Source organism: Micromys minutus, assembly GCF_963924665.1.
Source record: "Micromys minutus genome assembly, chromosome: 6".
In the NCBI taxonomy this organism is placed as follows: Eukaryota; Metazoa; Chordata; class Mammalia; order Rodentia; family Muridae; genus Micromys; species Micromys minutus.
Window position 1 is genome coordinate 47,493,891 of NC_137975.1, and position 26,082 is coordinate 47,519,972.

General features: G+C 41.4%; 1 protein-coding gene across 6 annotated transcripts in view; it reads right to left on the reverse strand.

The window, feature by feature from the left end:
* CACNB2 (calcium voltage-gated channel auxiliary subunit beta 2) overlaps positions 1–25,333 on the reverse strand; it is a gene marked incomplete at both ends in the record, with an annotated part of 343,951 nt that extends 318,618 nt beyond the window's left edge. For 3 of the 6 annotated variants that reach the window (XM_080917897.1, XM_080917887.1, XM_080917893.1), the window contains 2 exons: positions 16,013–16,105; positions 25,197–25,333. In XM_080917897.1, the coding sequence (XP_080774023.1) occupies positions 16,013–16,105; positions 25,197–25,304 (201 nt within the window). Of the gene's footprint in view, positions 1–16,012; positions 16,106–24,827; positions 24,864–25,196 lie in introns of those variants that run through there. The other 3 variants (XM_080917889.1, XM_080917894.1, XM_080917895.1) reach the window with 1 other exon arrangement.
* Between the last annotated feature and the right edge of the window lie 749 nt (positions 25,334–26,082).

Consider the following 26,082-nt stretch of genomic DNA (forward strand, 5'->3'; position numbering starts at 1 on the left):
TGGTCTTGGTGGAGCTCAGTGGATCACACAACAAAACCACACAGGTGTGGGAGAGATCAGTAGAAGAAGGTGAGGATTGATTGGAGTAGAAGAGACAGAGGAGAGAATGGAGTGGGAGTTGTGAGAAAATACTGTATATACGTGTATGATACTGTCAAAGAGTGACAGCTTTATGATGACTCAGTGACAAGTAATAAAACAAAATGAATGGGCACAGGAACAGGGAATGAAGGCTGGAGGCTGCTCACACATCCCAGAGGTTTGCCTCTTTTGCTGTCAGAAACTAAGGAGGACAACTGTTAGGACCCACTAGGTTTAGCTACTTGCAAGAACCTGGGCCTGTCTGTACACTCTCCTCATCTCTATTCTACAAAGACCTAGATCCTCGGTATGACCCTCTTTCTCTGTCCTACCCTGGACCAGACCTCACTAGCCAAAAGAGCTGGATGCATGGGTACCTAACCATTCTCAAAAGTGAGGTATGCCTGACCTCTCAAAGCATATCTAGGAACGGGAATTGTTCCCAGAGATTAAAACAAGGTAACTCAAAACTGCATGCATTATTAATCAGTTCACACTTGATCTGCTGTGGTTTTCAGATTTGGCACTGTTGGTGCTATGGAGATAACTTGGTAGGTGAACAGCCTGGTATACAATCAGGATGACCTGATTTTGTATCCCCAGCATTCACATACAAATAGTTGGGTGTGATTGTGCACCCTTCACCCCAGGGCTGAGATAGTTGGGTACTGGAGGCTTGCTGACCAGATTGTATGAACCAAAATGTAAGTAATTGCTTCACTGGGAAACTATATATACTAGAGATCCATAAAAGAAGATTCTTAGTCATTCACTGGTCTCTGTATGTATATACACAAGTGAGTATACCCAGCCCCCTATACACATACACACACACAGATTTACCACTGCTAAGAAGTAAAGACATATTTATGGCACTGATAATAGTTGGCTCCACAAGCCTACAGCCTCAGTACTCACAAGGCAGAGGTAGGAAGATCTTTAGGCTACTGATGAATTCCTAGTCACCTACAATTCTCAAGTGAGACTCTGTCTCAAAACAAACAACAATAGTGTTAAATCACTAAGCAATCCATATTTATCCATAATGTAAACCTAAAGCTATTCATGGAAGAAGACAGTGACTGGGAGACAGTTCTGGAAGTTAAGTGTCTGTTGCACAAGTTTGAGGTCCTCAGATTTCCAGAGCCCACATGAAGAAACATAAAAATAAACACCAGCCAGAAAGAGGAACATGTGGAGCCTAGAGGTTCACTGAAAATCCAGCCCAGCCTATACCACAATTTCTGATCCAGTGAGAGACTATTTCTTCAAAAAACATGATGGACAGCATCTGAGGAATAATATTTGAGTCATACTCTGGCCTTTACTCACATGCACACACATGGGGAGAGGGGGAGAGAGAGAGAGAGAGAGAGAGAGAGAGAGAGAGAGAGAGAGAGAGAGAGAGAGAGAGAGAGAGAGAGAGAACTGTGTCCATTTTAATAATAAATCAATGTCTACATAAAGCCAGTGTTGTAAGATACGTGAGTTTCTCAATAAACCCTTTTTGATCTAAACTCCAAGATAAAATACAGCATTTTTGACCCAGAAACTTACAGCTCTTCAAACCACAGACATATAAACAAGGAAGGTCAATGTGAAGTCAGTTTTGGGGGAAATGTGAAAGCATGTGGTGACTGTTAGCAAACACGCTGCCCTTTAAACTGTGTCAGGCTCACAGAGAACAATCTCAAAACACAGCCTTGTTTGATGTTTTTCTGGGACAAAGTCATTCCTGAACAGCTTAGTTAGGAACAATATATAATTAGTCTTCTGAATTCCAGACAGAAAATACTTGTAAAATTTTTAAAAATGTGTCACTTGTATACACATATAAAATTCTCCTTGTTATGGTTTCCTGAAGAGTGTAACAATTCCAGACCCAGGACCCATATTGTGCCGTTATAAAAATAATAGAGATGATGAAGCTAACAGAGCTTGCAGAAATTCTAAGCAGCACATTTTACCACAGAGAAGCATTCAGAATTTAGTTTCTAGGCAGTACTGGAACCTGTCTCCTCACAGCTCCTGAGAGACACAGTACAACCTGTGAGTATTGTTTTCAAGGACACAGTGTTTTCTCTGACAGTGATTGGGAGGAAAGCAGACTGACCCCCCACATGTATACTACACTCAGGTCTGTGGCACAGAGGATGCCATGTTGTTCTGCGTTTTGTTTTTAGACTCTTTCCAAATTTGGGTTCATAATACATATCTGGCTTCCTCCGCTACTTACACAGCTACTAGACACAGCAGGTAAGCTCCAAACACCCTCCACTCCCACGTTTGTGTAAGACGCACAGTCTCAGCCTGGCACTCCTACTTCCAAGATTTCTTCCTCCAGAAAACAGCTTAAACCTGGCTTTCCCCAAAGCCCTGATGCCACTTCCACACTGTGAGAGTGCCGGGTCTACCCTGTTCTCCATGCACCTCTATTGCAGTGTCACTAACAATGGACATCTAATACTTTATAAATTATGCCACTTTACCCCAGGCCAACCCTACTTCCTGGAAAAATCACTTCCCAGGGTGGCCACAGATCTCTACCTAGCCAGCTATAGCTAACTGGTGAGTGTTAGATTCAATGGGTGATTATATCTTAAACAAAACTAAGATAGAAGGGAGAGATGGCTCTGAGGTTAAACTCAATGGCTGTTCTTATATAGGGCCAGGGTTTGGTTCCCAGTACCTACTTGGCAGCTCATAACCATCTACAACCCCAGTTCTAGTGGATCCAATGACTTCTTCTGGCCTTTTAAGGCACAAGGGGTACATATGACATATATGCATACATTCATACATTTGTAAAATTGATTTTAAAAATTGATTTAAAAAACAATTTATTAAAAGAATAAGGTAGAGTGTAATCTGAGAAAGACACACAGTGTTAACCAATGGGCTTCATATATGTGTGCATACATACATAGGTATATGCACATGCCCAAGTATGTTCACTCTCACATAAAAAAACATACCTTTCCACATCTATACTGTTATACATACAGGAAAACAAATAGATTGCTTCATAATAAAACAAAAGCACCTTCAAATCTTGAATCCCCACCGAATCTTTAGCTGTGGATGAAAGAGACCAAACGCAGGTATGCAAATCTGAAACGAGTTAGAATATCCAACCACACACCATTTTTGTCATAATGCCACTCAAAGGTTTCTTACATTCATCTTACAAGCCACATCTTCAGAATGGTGTATTAGAAAGGACAAGAAAGTGGAAAATGCTAGAATTGCTTTGGTCTGTTTTTCAAGAATAGTATAAACATCTCCTGCAAGAGTATTAACATTTGGAGTTGTCTAATAAATACTAAGAAACGCTTCGAGAAGACAGCGAGTATATGGGGCAAAGGTCAGTGTCTCTTGGTAACCAAGAAACCTCAAAAAGAAAAAAAGAAACCCCACTCTTTTCCCCCAAACAAATGGCCTGAGGCACAGAGAATGGCCAATTTTCAAATTATAAGACCACTAATGACTACTTCTGTGCAAGGGAAAATGGTCTGTTAGCCTGAGTTCAAAGGGGTTTAAACAAATTCACAGACAAGAGCCACAGCAGGCCATTACAAAGGCAGCTGTTTGGGGCCCACCAACCTTCTTCAACTTGAGCTCTCTGGGGAGAAGCCTGACAGTGGCTGTGTCTGGTTTTATTTTATCTGTTAAAAAGTTTCAGAAGATGCTTTTAAAATTGCAAAACTGGTTAATAAAGTTGTCTGTATACAATGCCACCTTCTCCTTTAGCTCTCAACCAGTTAGGGCTGTCAGCCCTCAGACTCCTCTAAAGAGACAAGCAAGTCGGCAAGCACCATCCAAGGAGTCTGTCCATTGCTTGTTTTTCTATCCTTGCTTTTTCTGTCTACCTCCAAAGATCATGGAAGTCCTTCTCCAGATAGAGGGTTCACTGGCCCTCCCATGTCACCCCAAGGTGCTGAACTGTCTCCCAGGGCTTTGGCCTTTATTTGTCCCACATTATCCACACCCAGCCACACTATGGCATCCCCCTGCATCAAAGTACTCATTTAAAGAATTGAAACCATCCTGAGACAATGACTTCCGGCAAGGCACACACAAGGACCTGAGTTTAACCCCAGAGCTCATTTAAAAAAAATGGCCTGATAGTTCCATTAAAAAAAAATTGGAACCTAAAGGTCACAAGTTAGCCTATCAAAAATTAATTAATTAGGGAGGTGGTAAACACCTAAAGTTGTCAGTTGTCCTCTGGCCAACTCTTCTATCTGTCTTTCTCTTACATACACATACACACATACACACACACACACACACACACACACACACACACAAACATGCATATACACATCCCTCTGAATCTGGAGAAAAGCCCACATAAATTAATATTTATAGCATTTTCAAACAGATTCACTAACTGTAAGCATCTTTTTTTTTATGCTAGATATTAAACAGGGAACTTCGTAATTCCTCAGAAATGCTAAGGTTCTACCTCAGGCTATCTTATCTAATGGCAAAAATATTAAAACTCCCTAACCTCCTATATACTTTTAGAAGCATGAACTGAGGCAAACAAAACAGCTTATAAAGATTTTTACACAGCTTTTTACATGAAGATACACACAATGTTCACCTTACTAAGATGTGCTGACAAACTCAAGTGCTTTACAAGAGTGTGGGCATATTGGAAACATGTAGGAATCATTTCATTATCCAAATATTTTCTTTGACACTGGGTTTCCTAATTTGTGGACCTACTTTAATTTTATTTGACTTATTCATTTGTGGTTCTTGATATTTTGGATTATTTTTGAGACTGGCTCTTTCTATGTAGCACAGGAAAGCCTCAAACTCTTAATTCTGCCTCAATTTCTACTCTGTGGATTGTAGGCAAGTGCCACCTAGCCTGGTTACCACTATATGTCATTAACACCCTTCTTGACTTCAGGATGTGGCATGAGGAACAAAATGCATAGGGAACCTTGAAATTCTAGTGACCTCTGTTAAGCCTCCAGCCTCATCCCCACCTGAGCATCCCCACCTGAATCCCCACCTGAATCCTCACCCGAGCATTCCCACTCAAGCATCCCACCTCAGCATCCCCACCTCAGCATCCCCATCTGAGCAGCGAGCATTCCCATACACCCCAATGTCAAGCACACATAACTATAACATCTCAGAAATGCACCACACACTAACATTGTTTGAAATTATTGTTGGGATCATTAATCCATGTTTTCTGGATCTGCTATTCGAAATACAGAATTGCTTTTTTTCCAATTTACCCAGGGCTTTCTTTTGCTTTCCTGTACACACATCCTGCAGGTTCATAGCAACAGCTATTCATGTACTAGTCAGCCATGCTTCTGTTCATTATTTTTCTGGGAATTGATGACAACCTCATTTGCTTCTCATTATAACCCAATATGACCTCCTGAACCTTCTAGATCGTAGTGCTTCATCAAAAGTGGGCATAAGGTTCTTCAGGAACTCATATCAGAGCATAGCAGTCCAGCCCATAATACTAAGAATCTATGGAATGCTGTAACCTTTCATAAAGCTATCTAGCTTTGGATCGCTAAGCAATCTACCTAGCAAAGGAACATAACTTGAAATAACATCTTGAAATGAATATGAATTACACTGTAGTGAACAGGTGAGAACTGTCAAATAAATTAGCTAGAGGTAACATGGGAACTTTTGAGGGGTGTGTGTGTGTGTGTGTGTGTGTGTGTGTGTGTATGTGCGTGCGCGTGTTACAAGCATCTAGTACGTTGCAGGGCATCTTGACCTAAGATGTGGACTTCTTCCTAATACAGCTTTTCCTGTAACTGTCAGGAAAGATTAAATGGAACTCATGGAAATCTCCTTTTGGAATTAAGTTTCTGCAAGCTTGAAGTAAAAACTCTAAGGACTCAATTATGGACGAGGAGAACTGGAAGTAGGAGAATTACTTTTTAGTAGGGAGTGGCTCAGTGGCTAAGTACTAGTTGATTGAGTATAAGGATCCAAGTTCAAATCTCCAGTCCCCATATGACAGCTTGTTGATACAGGATCCATTGGTAACCCTATTGCTAAGTGGTCAGAGATAATAAGAGCCCTGGAGCTCAGTGGGCAGCCAATATAGCTAAAGTGGTGAGCTCCAGATCCCATGGGAGACTGAGAGCCTGTCTCAAGAGGTAAAAAGTAACGGAAGAAGACCCATAGCATTGACTTCTGCCCTTCTTATACATGCACACAACTGTGCACATGTACTGCCCCTCCATATGTGCACATACATATGTACATAAAACATATATACAAAATAATTGCTTTTCAATGTATCATTATATATTAAAATACAACCCTTATTTTAAATATAGGAGATAAGTGAGAAAATCCAAAAGTAATAAGATATTCATATGTACTGAAATATGTAGAAGTGTTGTATTTTCAAAGATTTTAAGCTACTATAATGGTTCGTATACTGTTCATATGCAGTGGGTCTTGTGTATTATCATATCAGACATTATGCAACAGAGGCTAACAGACTCTCCCAACATTTTGGGCCAAACTCTGACTAAAGAGAAATTGGCAAATTTCAATGGTTAGTAAATGTGATTGGAGGTCAAACTCAAAGCTAAACCTATAAGAAAAAGACCATGGGTCAAGAAAGACAGCCTTTTAAGAAAGAGATGGCTAATAAGGAGAATGCTTTTAGATAGCTGAGAAAGCAGCCTCAGACACAGTGTTCTTGTCAGAATGCTCTCCTATGACTGGTGCAGAAAAACAAGCAAGCAAGGAAGGAAGGAAGGACATGTGGGCACTGGGACTTTTCTCCTACACAGGAAAACAGGAGATTCAAAAAGTCCCAAGCCAGCATAACCCTCAGAATGATGGTGACAGCCTTGTGAGGTGGCACCAGGGTACAGAGTTCCCAAAGACCTATCACTGTTTTGCTGACTGTGCAACCTGGAAGAGTCCTCCTTTACCTGGTGATACACTTCCTATTTTTTTCTTTTTCCCTTGTTCTTCCAATGCTCATATAAGCAGAAGAAAGAGAACAGGATGAACTGAGGTTCAGTGGCAGGCGTGGAACGCTGACAAGATGAAACCCCAATACTCCTTTGTTGGGGTGAAAGTTAACATGTAGTTCTCAAGCCTGATCCAAAATTTAAAAATGACTTCTCCATTTTCTGGTAGTTCTCAGATGTGAAGGTTTCCAGAAGCGAATACACATGGAGAGGAGTTACCCTTCTCACACACTCAGAAGACAAAACAGGGACTTTTTTCTTGACAGTGGGAGACTGCTACCTTAGACACGACACCTGTGAAGAACATGTATAATTAACTTGCAGTAGGTAACTGATCTTCAGTTGGGTTTAACGGAAACATGCATTTTTTTTTGTGACTTCACTGTTTAATAAAACTTTCCCCCAGTCATAATGACTAGTTATTCTGTATTACATTATGTGGCTAAATTTCAATTATGCCCAAGCAGCTCATTCAATCTATGCAACTTCTGAAACTTCACATGGCTTTATCCAAGCAGGACCTGAATAAAAATAGAAGAAAACGGAGCTGAGAAAATAAAAGCACCTGCAAAAATAATTCTTGGTTTAAAAGGGATATATTTATCTCAGTGGGAAAGGGGTATGCAAGAATTATTTTCAATGCCCAAATTCACAAAAAAGTAAACAGAGATCTTCTCCAGACTAGCTTATGAAGTAGGTGTTTAAATACACGCACAAATACAATTTTGAGAGTGAGCATAGTATTTTGTTATATATTTTTACACACACACACATACACACAGACACACACACACACACACACACACACACACACACACACACACCCCACACATTCACTTAGGCACGTGAAAACTAACAATGTCAACTGTACATAAAGCTATTTATGCTTGTTTGTATTGTAGAAAGAATGAGGAAATTTACAAAGGTAAATATTTTTATATTGACATGCCTCGGAATGGTTTCTAAGAAGACACAAAACAGATTCTGCCATTCACAAAATCCAAGCAAATGTCTCAGAAGATCGAGAGACATTTACAGGAAATCAGAGGCGATAAATCTACTGCCTTCTTATTTATAGCTGTGTTTGTGACGAATGCAGGATAACAAGCCAACAAGCCAGTATTTAAGGACTGAAAGATTTATCCAACCTTAAACATATCAGTCTCCGCAGGCCTGGAGTCTGTAACCATTATCACAGTTTAATCTGCCTTTGCAAAACAGAACTGAAAAATAGACTGTGTGTCTCTGTGATTAATCATTTATATTTAAAGCCAATCTGAACGAATATAAAAGATCCAGAGAAGCAGAACCAAGAACACTGGTACTAGGAGGAAATGGAATTTGTTTAGAATACCATGTTCTGAAAGTGTCATGCAACCTTCTGTTAAATATTTGCTCCATTCCATTTTGTCACTCCAATTTGCATTCTGGAAGCCCTGAGAAGCTACAGGGTTACTGAATTACAACCACAACACATGTTGGTAAGCCAGAATCCCAGATGAGTGCCTGGGTCCTACCCTGCCAACCACAGTGAACACTCGTCCTTGAAAATTTCAGAAAAAAATAATGTGTGGAGTCACAAGACTGAACTTCTGACACAATAAATACGAGTCAGCCCAACTCTAGGACATATAAAAGTTATCAGAACAAACAGTTGCCGAGTCTTGGACAAACATGGCAGGAACCTATATCTAAGCTTGTGTGTACAGGTACTTGGATCGAATAGTGGCTTTAGTGTGTGCTGAAGGAAATCAGATCTAGCAAGTGTTCTCCTGGGCATTCAGTTTTAATCTTCAGAAGACTGAATCAATGCAGTCTGTGAGAATGTGTGCCTGTAGAAAGAAATGGAGAAAGAAAAGAAAGGAAAACGAGAGGAGGATAAGAGAAATACAGAAAGCAGAAGGAGAGGTGAGAGAAAGTATGGGGGGATAAGACAGGGACAGAGATAGGAAGAATGAAGAAGAGGAGGAGGGAGATGGGGTAGAGGAAAGGAAGGAGGCAGAAACAAAAACAAACTGCAGAGTAAGATCGTCTACCCCACTCCTCATAGCTGGCTTAATTTCAGCAACTGCACTTGTTTGCAGATGTGCATAGCTCTCCTTAGCCTCAGCAAAAATCAAAGAATTTAGAGTTAAGGCTTCTTACACTGTGAGTGGAAGAGACCAACACAAACATTCTATCCTTCAGTGTCACATAGGCTCAGATGCTATTTCCAGTCTAGCTGTTCTTTTTTGTTTTTTTTTTTTTCTTTCAATAATTTACCCCCACTTAGTTTCTTGTGTTAAAAGAAACGTTTTCTTTCTAAACAACAGGCCTTAGAGGTTTTATCTTCTCTGGGTTTGTAAAAAAAAAAAAAAAATTCATGTAATAAGAAGAACTGATAAGAAATAGAAACCTGTTATCCATGCATGTATCCCAAACCCAGCCAAAGAGCACATAGCTTGTATCCGGACAAAGGCAACCTCGGCACCTATACAAGAACAGCGCTTTGTGTATTCAATGCCTCTTAGTACATAAGCAATCTGCTTTCACATGGAGTGTAACTGAGCACTCATTGATTTCACATCCAGTGTCTGCCAGTCATGGGTAGCATGTTTTGCTATTTAATCCATTAAAATTAAGCATTTGTTTTACTTACCAAGTCAAGGCTCCAACAGACTATAAACTATTTCTGAAGTAGCCTCACATAAAATGAGGTGTAATGTTTGCCCAGCCTCACCCAGATTCATGACCTGGATGATTCCTGGGACCACGTCAGCCATAGCCAGCCCTCCAAACAGACAGTACAGGCTCCAGATGATTCACAGTCAAGTTCACTTCTGTTTATTTAACGCAGGATGGAGGCTTCCAGAATCCTAAAATTCTAAAATTCCTATGTTCCTGCAGATTCTTGGAAAGAAGGGAAGAGACACTCTTCCAACTATGTCTGTCCTTCTCATTACCAACAGGAACACTGAACTGTGACACAAACTCAGAACTCTCAAGCAACTTTTAATGGAAGAAATAAAGGAATGCTGGCATTGAGGAAGTCGTGAAGCCAGGCTGAGGAGATGGCTCAGTGAGAAAGAACGTCTGTAGCTTAGGCATAAGGACCTCAGCATCAGCACCAGGTCAATAGCTGGTTGTGGTTGCATGTATGTCTGAGAAAGTAAACACTCCCTGGGTGGATAGGAAGATTATTGGCAGCTTGCTGGCCACAGATCTAGGTCTAGGTTCAGTGAGAAACCCAGACTTAGAGGACTGAGGTGGAAAAATAGACCAGGATTCTCTGGCCCAGCATTCATCATCCATGTACTAGATGTACTGGTATACAAATATACTCAAACACCATGGTTCCCCCTACACTTGCACACTCGTGCACACACACACACACACACACAAATACAGTCATAACATCCAGTGAAAACTTTACAACACTAAGGCTATCCTCTTTTCTTCTCTAAAGAGACTTCAGAGAAGAGAGAAGCTTGGTGTTTTCAGTTTTCTGATATAAAATGTTCCTAGGGATCATGTGCAGGAAACACTTTGTTCCTCCAGCTGGTGGTGCTGGCTTTGGAGGTTGTACAGGTCATGGGACTGGCATAGCTAGCAGAGGTGAGTCACTGAGGTGTGCTTGAAGGTGCTATCCCTTTTTGGTCTCAGGCAGAGCCCTCTGCTTCTTATCTTCAAAGACATGCAGTCTCTGTCACATTTTCATGCCACCACATGGACCAGAATTCCCAAAATTGTGACCCAATCCCTTCCCCCTTCAAGTTTCTTCTGTCAGAAATTGTTACAACTGTGAGGGGAAAGGACTCTTGTAGTGTGTGACATACTAATAACAATAGTATTAATTTTTATACATGCTTTCGTTAGCTGAACAAGTAAAATGCTTGTGATGCATGTTCACTAATCTATGTCTTTTTGTGACAGGAGAATATAATGACACCCATAAAGAAAATAATCTGGAGTCAGCTGCCTCGATTCAAATTCGCAATCCAATCCTCCTCCTGTTATTTTATTTCCGTGTTTGGGTTTCCTCATCTGTAGGATGAAGCTCTAGACACTGTAACATTTAATAAATATCAGCTGTCAGTATTTCTCTCAAGTGCTTTGTTCTTATTAATGTTTTAATAAATGTTCCAAATAAGCATTGCATGTTAAAGTCATAACAGTGAATGCTTTCAAAAGTGTGTATTTGCATATTTCCAATTTGCATACAAGTTTTCGTTCTTGCCATGCATACAGCTAGTTTTTTTTTTTTTTTTTTATGCTTAGATTTGGTTTAGGTTTTTGTTTTGTTATTTTGTTTGTTTGGGTTTTTGAGGAAGCCTATTTGTAATGTGAAACCAGCGAGATGTCAAAAGGCAGGTTCACTAGGGAATGGATATTATCTAAATATATTGTAGTTATGTGTGAAATTACTAAAGAATAAACAAGCAAACCTCGTTATTCATTCAAAGGCCAAATAGAAATGACAGCACTCAGTCTCAGCAGGTAACTATCTCATGCTTCTTGGAGGCAATCATTTGGCGCATATCTCAGAATCTCCTAATTCATATAATAGAAATATAGGAAAATCATTGAGTTCAGGATATTGTTCCCAAAGAGCATGTGAAGGTAACATTTCATGTACAATATAAATGAGACAAAATAGGCAAACAGTTAACTTTCTTTCCAATGAGCACATCAAAACTGCAAGTCAGAACAGGAGCTTTCCTTCAAATGTTTGATTCAGAATATTAGGCACCCCAGCCCCATCTCATCACAACAAGCTCAGAGAAAGGGTGGAGGGAAAGGGAGAGGGAGAGGGAGAGGGAGAGGGAGAGGGAGAGGGAGAGGGAGAGGGAGAGGGAGAGGGGGAGGGAGAGGGAGAGAGAGAGTGTGTGTATAAGTGAGAGTAGAGTAACCTTATTTGAACATCATGTCATGGGGAAGCCCACTGGTGTTTGTAATGCACATCCTGCAAGCCTGTGGGCAAAGGTCCCTTCAGGACACAACACCAGGTCCAGCTCTAGCATGAAACTGATGTACTGGAGAGAGAAGCTTTTCAGCAGGGCTGGGCATGCATCATCCTTAATATTCCTGAAATATCACAGACTTCAAATAGGTTCCCAAGGTCAGATAGACTGTCAAGTGGCTGGGAGCTCAGGCCTGAGGCTGAAACTGCTTTAACTTCACTTGAAAGCCTAAAGCAGAAACTTATCTGTAGACATTCATTTTCTTAAGAGTTAGGGTTATGTTTTAAAATTAAGCTTAGTTAGAAACACACACACACACACACACACACACACACACACACACACACACACACACACACACTTAACCACAGAGAAATGCAGTGTTTGAACAGATCCTAAAACATTTCACCATATACCAATAGCTATAATTTTAATCAAATATAGTGTATTGATCATCAAGAGTGATTTTTAAAAATCCCTCAGAAGATCTAGCAGATTGTATTTGTGGACAACACTCCTTTGATGAAACTTTGTCTTAATTATACACAAGTCAAGACTAACTCCACAGTGAGCTACCACTTCAGTGTCAGAAAGAGTCTAAGACGTAAAAAATCCTCGGATCAAGTGCTGGCTACTTGTGAATAAGTAAAATGACAGATGCTACCAGACATATGCTGAACTGGCATAGTCACTTTGCAAAACTGTTCTTCACTACTGACTTTATTGAGCATATACGCACACCATATGATTGCATATTTCATCCTAAAATTTTCATCCAATATTTTATATTTCATCCAATATTTCATCACTGGTGCATATTTCATAGGTGGAAATGGTACACCCAAGAATTTACACAGCAGTCTTAATAACCTCAATGAGAGAATCAAGTCAGTGCCTCTCAAGAGTGAAACACATAAATTAATTGTGACATATCCCATGGAATTCAATGCTGAACAGCAAAGAAAATTAGCCAAGGGCTGTGTATACAGTCTCCCTGCTACCTCTTTATCTCTTAATGCCACTGATATCAAACTAAGACCCCATAATTCTTATTTAACCTTTTGACTCCTATGAAGATGCTGTCTTTGCATGAATCATAGCAGGGTTCCATATGGCATATTTCAGGAGAAGCGAATAGATTGAAGCAAGTTCCCTGCTTTTCTACTAGTTCTCCCAAAAAAAGATAATTTTCTCTACCCTAAATTGTCAAAGTTCCAGCTTCTAAGTCATTTAAATATCAGTATTATTACTACCTAGAAGTACCCAGTTTCCAGTTCTTAAGCCTGTATACCATAAAAATACCCTATCTAAAAGAACTAGAATTTTAAGTTTTTCAAAATTACATAAAATTATTTTTAAATCAAAGATCATAATGAATCTAATTGTATAATTCTGTTAAGTTATGCCATAATAATCTTCATGTAGTAGAGCATATCTGAGACCCTAGACACTTAGCAGGCTGAGGGAGAAGAATGATTTAAGCTCACGAGTTCAATACCAGACTGAAAAAAGAAAACGAAGGAAATAACTTCCATTTCTAGTGACCAAACCTTCTTTTAATACAAATTACAAATGTTCTTAGCCATGGACAGGTACATTCACTAGCATCAACATAAGCCAGGTGTTTAGTAAACATATCCTGACAATAAAAAGAACAAATTCACATTATATAATAACCTAGCATGGTTGCACTCCCATCGGCCATGTGACAGTCTCCCCATCCACTTTTATCAGGGATCTAACCATGTCAGAGTAGCTTTTGCTCATTTTCTTATGTCAGCAAAATACAAATGTTGTTGCGACAGAGATTCTATTGTCAAAACAAAAGTATAATTTCCAATTACAAGCCCCTGCCAGAGTCACTAGGCTTTGCTTTGTGTTGATGTGAGTTGGTTTCTGATGTGTTCCTTGGATAAGTACTGCCCGAGCTCTGTGCCACATAGCACACCCTGTTCCACTGAGATTCTAGAGGACTTCTACCCTTGGATTCTTTTCACTAGAATTTGTTTTGCTTTCTTTCATGCTCACATATGTTTTCGCAAGCTATAGCTGCATTTAAATGGTTGAACAGATGCCCGAATCGCTCATAAATGTGTCTCAAGCAAACATACTTTTCCAAGAACTTGAAGTCAAAAAAGACAAATTCTAGTTCATTTACATGTAGTGCAGAAACCCCCTCCCTTTTTGTGAATCAAGCTCTTGAATTTTCAGATGAGAGGAACACATAGCAAAAGGGACACCACTGGACAAAGGCTTGGCCATTCAACAAAGAGCTAAAACTCCATATTGTTAATTCTGATTCATTACAATGTGCTCAATTGAAACATCTCAGCTTCCATTTTTACCCATGTTCCACAGCAGCATGGCTTCATCTATGGCCTCACTGCTGCTCCTATTCCAAAGACTCCTAGAGGTGTTTGCTTTATATTATCCAATGCTCAAGCCTACAGCGATGATTCAAAGTTCTGGAGTTGAATTCTCCAGGTTCAGTCCTGTTACCCCTAAAATAAAATACCCCAAGCCCAAGTCAGGGTTTGACACATAAAAGGCTTGGGATACCTTCCTTTTAGTGGACTCAGCTAAGCTAAATAACTATATTCTAGCCCCTTTAGGCATCCTAGGGACTCCAGTACTGGTTCTACTAGTATACACACCATGAGTTCTTAACATTATGCCCAGCTCTCTGACACCAGTGGAACATTGACCTAGGATGGACCACACCTGGCTTGATCTTTTTCTTTCCATATGTTTTTTTCAAACAAGTTTCCCTCCTTCTTAATTTATTATCTTTCTTTGACATCCTGCAACCAAAACAAAATCTAATTAGTACAGATTGAATTTCTTTTCACTTGCCTAAGAGTTTCTTGAATATACATTTGGCACAGTTAAATGGTACAAGAGGGAACTGTTGGCTAGCCAGGGATCACCTGTGCCTGTATAAGGAGAGCATGTGGAGTCAGTAACTATAGGCTTAGCAGGCAGACACATATAAGGCCCACTGTAGTCTACTGCAACAAATAAACCTGAATGAAACCCCAGGGGGTAATGTCACAGAGAGTCATCAGACTTAACTGGGATAGAGGGTCAAGTTTTGTGATCTTCAATGAAACCAAAAATAAAACACAAAAGATCAAACCAGGATTCATAGAAGACTCTCCTACCAAACACACTTTGTTTTCAAGCCAGTCAGTGTTTCCCACAGAATCATTGATCTTGACAGTGAACTGCACCACAAGAAGTTATATACAGAGTCACTGGCCAGAAACTGACCATCAATCAGCCAGAAAACCATTTTCTCTATACCTTCTCCCATCTCCAATGTCACTGTAAGGCACTAGGAGAAGACACATGCTTTTCCACACACGGCAGGAAGGTTAAATATGCTCACCTCCATCTCATGAAGTGTTAACACTGACTCATAGCCATGTCGTTCAGAAGGCTGGCAACTGTGTGCCCGCTCTGGAACTTGAAGTACTTTCTGTCACAACATATCAGTGTTTATGTTAAGCAGCTTGATGCTTTCTGCTGGTCGGGACTGTGTCCCAGTTTACCACCATGAAAACTGCCTCAGTGTCCACAAACAGCAAACAGATAAGTCCTGGTACCATCTATTTAACCTTAGACATGGGAGCCATTTAAGACCAGAGACAATTTTCTTTTTCATAGCTGGTGGCATGGATATCTTCTCCCCAATGACCACCAAAAACCCAAACTCATCCCTATTGTAGCATTTCTGTCTTTCTGTGAGGAAAAACCACTCCGTAAAAAGTTCTGCAGCTAATCCTTCCCAACTCGCCCGGCAAGAATGCAATTATTATTCAGAGTCTCACTTGAAGCATAAATATTTTCATTAGGATATTAAGCTGCATGTGTCTCGCTTCAATTTCAAGTAAAAATACTACATAAATCTTCATAGAGAGAATTTCAAACCACTTAAAGAGCAAAAACGAATTTCATTTTAAATATACTCCTCAGCGCCATGGACGTGAATACCTCCCTTACCTGGCGGACGAAGCTGTTTGAGGTAGTGTCTGATGATGTGCTTCCGTCCGAGCCTTTAAATCTATTCTTCCTCCTGGCTCCTTTGCCGTATGACTACATAAAAGAGACAGAGGGAAGAAATAGAAATGATACGATTAAAATCTTCTACAGGAATCTAGACCTATTCAAGAAAATCTCAGCCCAAATTGGTAATAACTTTGCTATTATGTGGGCATCATTGAAAATTAATATGGGTGGGGGGAGCACTACAACTTCTGTAAGATCGGTAAGCACTTGGTCTTGACAATGTGCTTAGTAACTGGTAGTTACTTAGTAATTGAGGCAATGTATCTTCCTTGGGATATGTTAGGAGCCAGAGGAAAACCACTAAAGATACAAGACCTTTTAAAAGGCATTCACAAACAAAAAATTAAAGATAAGAGAGGAGAATCAAACATGGCTTCTTTCAATAACAACTGAACTGAGCACAAGTATTTTACCAACAAACTTGCGTTTTCTATTCTATGTTTGTGCTATAGTTCACATTCAGAGCTCTGGCAATAAACCATGAATGATTTGATGTGAATTCTAAGCACAGAGAAAGTCACTGCAAGCATTAGACGTGAAAATGTCTCCATTCCTACATTCCTATAGCTTTGAGGAAAATAAAGTTTTTTCTTTCATCCAATGTGTATGGATGAAAACTGTTCAACACTGATATATATATATATATATATATATATATATATATATATATATATATATATACACACACACATATATATATATATACACATATATATACATATACATATTATACGCTTTAATACACATAAATATATGTACACACATATGTATATATATGTATATATACATATATATACACATATATACATATATATACATATATATGTGAGTGTACTTCCTAGCCATAGCATATATTTTGATCAAATTCTTTAAGTTTTAAGCATCACTGTTATCCTCAAATGTGATTATAACAAAATAGTGTTTGACAGGTTTGTTTTTAAGTACTAAATAAAATGAAGATCTTTAACTGTAATTCAGTGATAGAATGCTTACCTAGCATGTGTGAGGGCCTCCCTTTACACACACAAAGTGAAAGAGAGAGACAGACAGAGAGACAGAGACAGTTATTTATAGGGTAAGATCCAGCTCATGGTAAATGTCTAAATATTATACAAAAAGGGAAAGCCACAGAGTGACTGGAAAGTGGAAGGGACAGGCTAGGCTGAAAGACCCATTACCAGTTATTGTTAGGTTTATAGAGACTTCACCACATGATCAATAGTTATAAATCTGCCTTTTTAAAATCACCATATTTAGGTTCTGAAAGTGCTACCTGATTGTGTTTTACATGTGAGTTTTTATAAGACTAAAACACCTTATAAAGCATAACACATGCAGCACTTCTTCAGGCTGAAATCTACTGCGAGCATTTGTGACCTGAGTCATTTAAATGGATTTGCCATCAGTGCAAGTGTGGTGCAATATTAAAGAAAAAAAATATTAAATATGTTTGTTCTGTTCCAAGCATCTAAGGCTTTATGTAATACAGACGTGTTTCCATGGCGTCTGATTAATTCTCAACTTCGTAAAAGGAAAGAGTAGCTGGGCTGGGCGTTTGTGTGACACACAAGGCTCTCCTCACTTCTCAGCTTATTCTTCTTGCTTATATAAACATTGTCTGGTAAACTGTTGAAAAATAACATTCTTTCAACAATGCTTTTCCTTTTCTAATTATTATCTAAAGGTTTGGATAAAACCATCTAATCAGGCCAAAGAAGGCTACAATGAGGTATGAAATTCCCCTGAAATGTTAAAAGTTGCATTATTCCATATGGAAAACTACTTACTATTTTAAAAGAATTTCATAAGACCTAACATGTTTCTTTAGGAAGCTCAGGAGCAGTCTATTTGAAACACATTATTTATCCTTGTGAAGAATATGCTATTTTTGAGAACAAAGACAAAGTATAATCTTATTGTTTTTTTTTTCCTCTGTCTCTTTTGGTACCCGTTAGAAATAACTAGAAAATAAAGATTCTGTTCTTGTTTTTTTCTTCTTCTTAATTGATGAATATACTTGCTGTCTTCAACCACTTGGGTATCTTAAGATGTTTCCTGGCTATTCAGAATTGCACAGGCTGCTCTGTAGGAATAGAGGGTGAAAGCTAAGGATGGTCAGTCACAGGAACGGCTGCTGTGAGAGACAGAAAAGTGAAGGGGGGGGAGGAAGGAGGGAGGGAGGTTCTATATTCTCCATCAAACACACATATTCTTAAAGAGTTACTAAAAGCATTCAACAGTTTAAATCTCATACTGTTATAGACGGTTGCTATTCAGTACATGTCATATTTATTGGAGCCAAAATAAACACAATATGCTCATTCATACCTCAATCCTGTTATTTTATTCAGCTCAGCCTAACTATGTTTCTACTGTCTAAGGACCCACTCCACAGAAACATACTATAAATCTTTCCAGGAACCTATGTCTGGGGAACTTATAGGCCCTAGAGGAGAACCCACTACTATTGTTTAGCTAAGTGGAGAGTGTTCAGCCTTATAGGGACAGCTGTATTACTTCCTGCTACCTAGACCCAAAGAACATAACAGAATTAGAAATAGAAAGAATGTAAGAGCTAGAGGTTCAGGAGGAGTGCTACCAAAAAAAAAAGAAAGAAAGAAAGAATGAATGAAAGAAAGAAAGAAAGAAAGAAATAAAGAAAAGAAAAGAAAAGAAAAGAAAAAAAGTGCTTAGGACATGATCTCTTGAGGCATTGAGGAACTCACTATAGCTATGATTACCTGTACAAAACCTGAAAAAGACTATCATCATGTAATAGGAATGCCCCATCCCTCCATGGGAATTATCTATACCTAATGATGATTTGAGGATGAGTGTCATTTCTTCAGTATTGTAGACGCTGGTAAGTTATCCATGCTCACAAAGTCAATCCTAATTAAATGCAGGGAGGCATATGCACAAAGAGACAGAAATGTGGGAGAAGGATGTCTAGAGAAGAAGAAAGGAAAAGGAGACAGGGTTGTGGGGGCAAGCAGACCAAATCCCACAGTATTTTGCACAGTACTGATCTGTGCAAAAGCAAAAATAGTTTCCTCTAATCCAATGCATATTTAAAATTAAATCCATTCTGCCTGAGATGGTTTGCTTTTTAAAATTACATTATATCCTGGAAAATAAAAGCTAAGATGAAGAAAATATAAACAGGGAGGAACGCTCTCCCCAACTGGAGGACACGTAATAACTAAACAATAATTGGTTGACTATATTCGGAAAAGAAATAGCACTTTCTTGAGTTTCTTTAGGCCTTGGTATCTGCATTAAACAATGGTCTCTTGGTGCTTATTGGCAGCTGTATGACACCTAATATTTCAGACAGTTAAGTATTAGATCAGTCCAGGTTAAAGAGAGAAAGCAGGAGAAAGGAAAAGGGATTGGCTACAGTGCACAAGGGTATAGTCTTTCCTGGACCACCCTGAATAGTCACTCATTTCTAGTCTGAAAGTGTTGACATGCAGCTACATAAAACTAAATTGTGTCATTATAGTAAGGGAGAGACACATAATTAAATTGTCTAAACACACTAATGATTTCATAAATTATAATAAAATTAAGAAATTTACACAAACATGTTTTAAAAGATACTCAAACCACATCACAGTCTGAACGCCAGCTTCCTGTGAATAATCTACAACACTGATTAGTTTTCAGCAGCAGAATTGTTTTGAAATCTGCAGATAAATGCTCGTGTTTGCAGAGGTAGTTAAAGTGTCACTTTTGAATGGGTGAAGGGGACAGTAGTAGTTAATTATGGCAATTTCTGCAGGGCAAACAAAGTTGTCATGGCAGCCCCTGGACAGCATTATAAAAGATGTGTGTGCTTGACGGTCTTACATGATAAATTGCTCTCATGGGGAAAATGCTGATGTGTAAAGTCAGTTTGCTTCCCCTGAATTAGTGGCTGCTGATACTCACCCCTTAGCATTGCAGACTTTCCTCATGAGGAAGACCAAAGTTATCCAAGAGGGATCTATTAAACCACTGTGTTTACAGACACTTGACTGTGAACAAAGTCCTTGGGTCCCTTACTAGGTGAGAAGTAGCTGAGTAACCCCCTTAGGAAAAGGGGAACACAGTTGGTTTCCAGCTCACACAAAAGGAGAAAGAATCAGGAGGCAATACCAACACAACTCTTTGGCATGAGGTCAGGGCAGAAGGGTTTGTCCTGGAAGTGGGTTTAACCCAGGGAGGACCAGAACAGGGAAGGAAGAGGGGGGGGAAGGCCAAGGGTAGGGTGTGTCCTTTTTTTCATAATGTCATGCTTGAAAGGTTTCTAAGGAAGACTTGATTGCTTTAAGCGACATCATAAATCATTGTAACTCTCCGTAGTTGTAAACTAATATGCAGTGCTTGCCATAGGTGGTTAGCATCAAATAGACATGGCTAAGGGTCACACAATTAAAAAGGGCTTCCACCTTGCTCCTCCACAGGGTTAACACATTTAGCTAAACATTACTAGAAAAGGCCAAGATGGCATACCATCTGCTTCAATAGAGTCAAAGGCATCAACCGGTAAATCACCTATCAGGAAGGTGGGCTATGAATGCAGATCTACAACTGAGAACTTTCCTAAAACGTACACAAACCTACAACACCACAGTCCACCCACAACACCACAAACTAGAGGTTGGGTGTCAGGCTGCTGGGGGTGGGGGGTAGTGGTGAAGGGGAGAACAGCGGACAGAAGGGCTCAAACTAGTAGAATAACTAAAATTTGTCTCACTCAAACATTACATTTGGAATACCAGAACTACTCTCTGAGTTTCTGATTGATGTGTTTTTCAATTTCTCCAAATAAACCCCTGACGCTAATACCTAAACCATGGGAACCCAGACACTGCATCTGGAGACTAAACAAAGCTTAAGCACCCAGGGCAAGGACCTAAGTGTGTTTCTGGGAAGCACAACTAAGTTAGTTCAAGAGCACTGGAAGGCAGGCTGCCACTCTTTTCAGATAAAGCCCCTTGCTCTAGCAGCTCAGGATGTGGCTGCTGTGACCAGACTGTTTCTATGGTGTGCTGAAAGGCAGCTGGGGAACTGGCTGGGGCGGAACCAGCTGGGATCTGTTGCTAGGAGCAAAACAAACAGGCCCCTAGTTTACTGTCCTTCATTGTCAGGTGTGACTGGAGATGCTGGCTACTGGCTCTTGGAGGTCTAATTTACAGAGCGCCTGGGCTGTTCTGTTTCTAGCTCATTTCCTCTTCTGTCACCATCCTATTTCCAGTCCTTCTCACCTGTTCCCCAGCCACCCAACCTGCCCAGGAGATTCCCCATTACTTAGAGAAGGACCAGTTACAATGTCTAGACTTATGCTGTTTAGCAAGAAAGTGTACTGCTTCCATAATACATATTCTCTAGTAACCACAGGAACGGAAAATGAATTATAACAAAGTATTCATTGTGTTCAACTCAACAAACCAAAAGGTAGCATCCTCTCATTATGTATTTAGTTTAGAAAATATGTTTGGAGATGTGTCCTGTTTATTATTTGCCCAGTGTGTTTTTGAAATATAGTACTGTTTCACACGGACAGCACATGTCACATTAGGCTAGCCACATACCAAAGTGACCAGAGGCCAGAGGGAGCTAGCACCTAATACAGTCGCCCATCTTCTTGGGACTTGGAGAGCCCAAGGAAAACCTTGACTTTCTGGCCCTAAAATATGCTCTTATTTGTTGATATGCTTTGGATCTTTTAGACCCAGCTATTATCTAAAAACCTGTCTTCTGAAGTCAGAGCTTTTAAAATTTGTACTGGCATGACCTTGTACCTCCCACATAACAAATGATCACTTTGTAGCAGAGCTTAGATGGATAAGGGGGTTCCATCTCCTTAGGCAAAATACAATAAATGGCTGAGAAGTGTTTTTGGATCTATATATTCCAGGTTGTTCATATAATATTGTAATCCTGATTATTAAAAATAAAACAGGAAGCAACATGGAGCCAGCGACGACTGAGAAGTTTATTTGTGAACAGAGGTTCTCCTTGTTTACTTCTGGGGAGAATTTCTATTATTTAGTACCTTCAAGAAAGAGAACAAGATCCAGCTCACCCTAAGAAAAATGGAAAAGAAAAGGAAATTGAAGTAGGAAAAGGTGAGGAGAAGATACTTCCAGGGCAAGGCAGCCTTCTTTCTCAGGTAGAATTTACAGACAACGTTTTCTGCTCAAACAAAGACTGAACAGACTATGCGCTGTCCAAGTTTCAGAGAAGTCCTACAATGCCAGGACTTAGCAGTGTGACTTCTGCCCTCACATAATGCTTGTAAAATAAACACAGTTGAAGCAAGCTTGCTTTCATTTTTAGGAGCCCCCAAAAGCAGGAGAGGACGAACATGGAAACCTTGGCATATGTTTATTTACCAAATCCAGTCCCCCTTTCTCCTCTATCCAGAATCAGTGCAGTCATGCGCTAACTCCTCTGTCTTGGTCTTTGAAATGTCTGATGCACAGGCCTAACAGAGCTGTGGCCTTTGTCTCTTCTGAGTGTAGATATTATTAGCCCTTTGCTCTAACTGTTGTCTATCTATTAACCTCCCCTCTGTCCACTCTGCCTCTGCTCTCCAAACTATCCTACATGACATTGTCTGTGGATCTGTCCAGTGATCTGTCCGTCATGTGGCTCCTTTTCTGAATCCTTTTCACAGGTCTCTGTTATTCAAAGGCTCCAAGATATGGCCTCCAATTGCCCTGTCAGCCTGATGCCTGGCATTACTAAGTTAATCCTTTCCTGCTCTCTGCTAGCTCTAGAGATTACAAATGCATCCCATAGTGAAGACTTCTAATTCCTATAATGGAATGTGGCTCCCTTTATGGCTTCCAAAGTTTGTTAAAATCTTGCTCCAAATGTCTTTTCAAATGCCACCTCCCCTATCAAGTACTGCTGATAACTCAAGACTTGTGACCTTTACTCTTTTTTAACTCCTTGGATTCTCCGGTAGACCCACCCACACAAATGTCCCGATTGTCACTTATGCAACTACAGAAACCCGAGTTCTGTGAAGGGAGGAAATTGGACCTGTTCTTATTAGATTAACTTCCAACTGCAGTTGCTCGATGGGTATTTGTTGTATTGCATTTAATTAGAAATAATTTGGTAAATTACTATACTTATCTTTTTTCCTCTTTTTTTTTTCCTTTTGATATATTGGTACTAACTTTGATAGCCAAGATTTTTAAAATTATGTTTTTATCATAAGATTTAAAACTTAACAAAAAGAAAAAGGAAGAAATCCCAAGAGAAAAGAGAGCTCCATTTTCTTCTCTCAGTACCAAAGCCTTTCGTCTCTGCACAGCTGAGGCCTGTGGGTACATCTTTTACCCCTAGTCTCAGCTGGCTAGCAAGTATCAAGATAAAATCAGGAGCCTAAAACACGTGAGCCCTGTGGGTTCAAATTCAGACCCTCTGGCAGAACCTGGCTGAGAGTGCTCTGGTTAATTACAGGTCTCCACCAGGCTCCTGAGCCAAACCCAGGCCGACTGAAGCCTACCTGTTTTATCACCACAAAGGAAATGGATTTCTGATTTGTAAGTCCAAGTTGACCATACTTCTCCCCTAAATTGTGCATACTGAGGTAGGGCATGCAGTTCTCAGTGGTTAAAGAAACTTAAAAAAAAAAAAAAAAGTAGGCAAGGTGGCTCAGCAGGTAACATCACTAGTCAGGAAGCCTGAAGATCCGAAATCAACCCCTGAGATCCACACATCTGAAGGAGAGAGCCCCTTGGCCTTCTACAGCTTACCCTCTGACCTGGCACACACAACCTTTCAGTTTGTGCACACATGAGAATTCAGTAGCAGCAGAAAAACGTGCGCGCGCGCGCGCACACACACACACACACACACACACACACACACACACACACGTGCTCAAAAGGTAGGGGACTCAGCAGAGCTTGAGTTACATTACATGGGGTTACCACAGGCACAGTACAGAAATACTGCAGTCTACCAGAGTGGCAGCAACATATTCGTGGCCTTTTTCAGAACGCCCTACTCCCATCCCTCTGCTGCCCGGTAAGCTCTGGTCCCGGTGTACTTTATGTTATGTATTATTTATGTATACAGATAGCACAATTTACAACCTGGCAAATGTGGGCTTGAAATTAGCAAGCCAAAGCCATTAAGCAGAGGGAAAACATTCTCTGGACTCACCCTAACCTCTTCCCAGAACTCTCCAACTAGCCCAAGTGTCAGGTTTGAGGGCTTCACCTGAAGAATAAAAGTTGAGGGACTCCTTTCCGCCCCGATCTGGGGGTGTCTGGAATCCCAACTGTACCTGCCAAGGCTTTCCATAAAAGCCACCTTATCACACGCCTACAACCGACATCTCCTATTTCACAATGCGCAGCGGAACAGAATTTTTCCAGAAACCGCTAATACTCATCAGAGAGAGGGACCCAGGAGCAGCTAGACTGGCTTGCCATTTCGGGGTAAACAGAAACAAAAACTTTCTCATCTCCAACACTCTGCTCTCTTCTTAGAGGAAAGGAACAAGGGTTCAGGCAAACCCTGGAAAAGACAGTTGAACTGTCTGGGTGGCACAGCGCCCGCCCCAGGTGCCAAGGGGCATTGGGGCTGCTCCCCGGGGACAAGGCAGGGGGTTCCACGCCCACCTTGACCCCCACATAGTACCCCAGCTCCCCGCCTAGCTTCCAACGGAGACCACCAGAGGCGGCCGTGGCAAAAGCGAAGCGGGATGCAGCTCCCTTTCCCGCCCGCCGGGACTCACAATCTTGAGCCGGTCCAGTCCACTCGCCTGGTCCATGGTTCTCCATGTGCTTCTCCCGGGCAGGGGCGCGGACGGCCGAGCGGCGCGGCCCGGAAAAAGCCGGGGCGGAGCGGCAGGTCGTCCTCGCCCCTTCCCACTGGCTTCTCAGAAAGCAGAGGGGAAAAAAAATGGAAGCCGGAGCAGAGCTGAGGGAAGGCGCCCAGGGGCAGGGTCCCCCGCAGCCCGGGGATGGGCGGGAGGAGGTGGCGAAGGAGACCGGGGCGGGAGGGGGAGGCGCGGTCCGCGATCAGGGAGAGGAGGCAGCGGGAGGGACGGAGGTCGGGGCTCTGAAGCTCACAAAGCCAGCAGAAGGCGCGGCGCGATGGCTACCTGTGCTCCGAGCGCCCCCGCGGGAGCCGCGTTCTCCAGCAGCTCCATCTGGCTCTCCCGCGCCACCGCCGCTATGGGAGGCGACTTGGACGTGTCGCTTTGGACCATCGGCGAAAAGTCGACTCAAAGGCTGCGGGTCCCCTCCTCCACGCCCCGGGTCCCCTGCTACTCTTCGCCCCACGATCGGAGGCTCTCAGTGCGCGGGACGCCTCTGGAGCATATTGCAAAGCCTAGAGGTGGTGGCGCGGGCACGCCGCTGGGTGGCCCAAGCGAAGGGTCGTCCTCTCTGTGGAGCTTCTGGGCCGGCGAGCGGCCGAGACTGGGACTGCGGGGCGGGCGGGCTCCAGGGAAGGTCCCCGCCAGGAGGAGGGCGCTCCGGGAGCACGGGCCAGGGGGAGGCGCGTTGGAAAGCGAGAGTGACAAGCCACTGCCACTCCGAAAAGTTCTTCGCAGGAGGCGCGGGCCGCGTGGGCTCCTACTCAGCTGCCTCCGGTTGCCGTGGCACGGGCGTTGGAAAGTTTTCGAAGCCACGAAAGCCAGCCAGCAGCGGCTCCCTAGGGAGGCAACTGGCCCAGCAGCTCAGCTCACCTCCTTTTCCCGGGGTCTACAGGAGGGAAAAGATCCGCAGGGTTGGTTCCTAAACTGAAAGTCTCCACTATTCGGAAAAGGCTGCAGACAGATCCCGAACCTCTGCGAGACTGTGAGTGAAAGCACTCAGGAGAAAGCAAGTACCATTGATGAACTAAGACTTTTTTCCACATGGTCCTGACCTGACAATTGGTTCAAACCGGCTACACCTGTACCCTAGCTTTTAGGCTTGTGATGACCTGTTTGGTTTTGTTGTCTTTGCTAGCAGACTATATTCCCCCACCTAGCGCTCCCCACC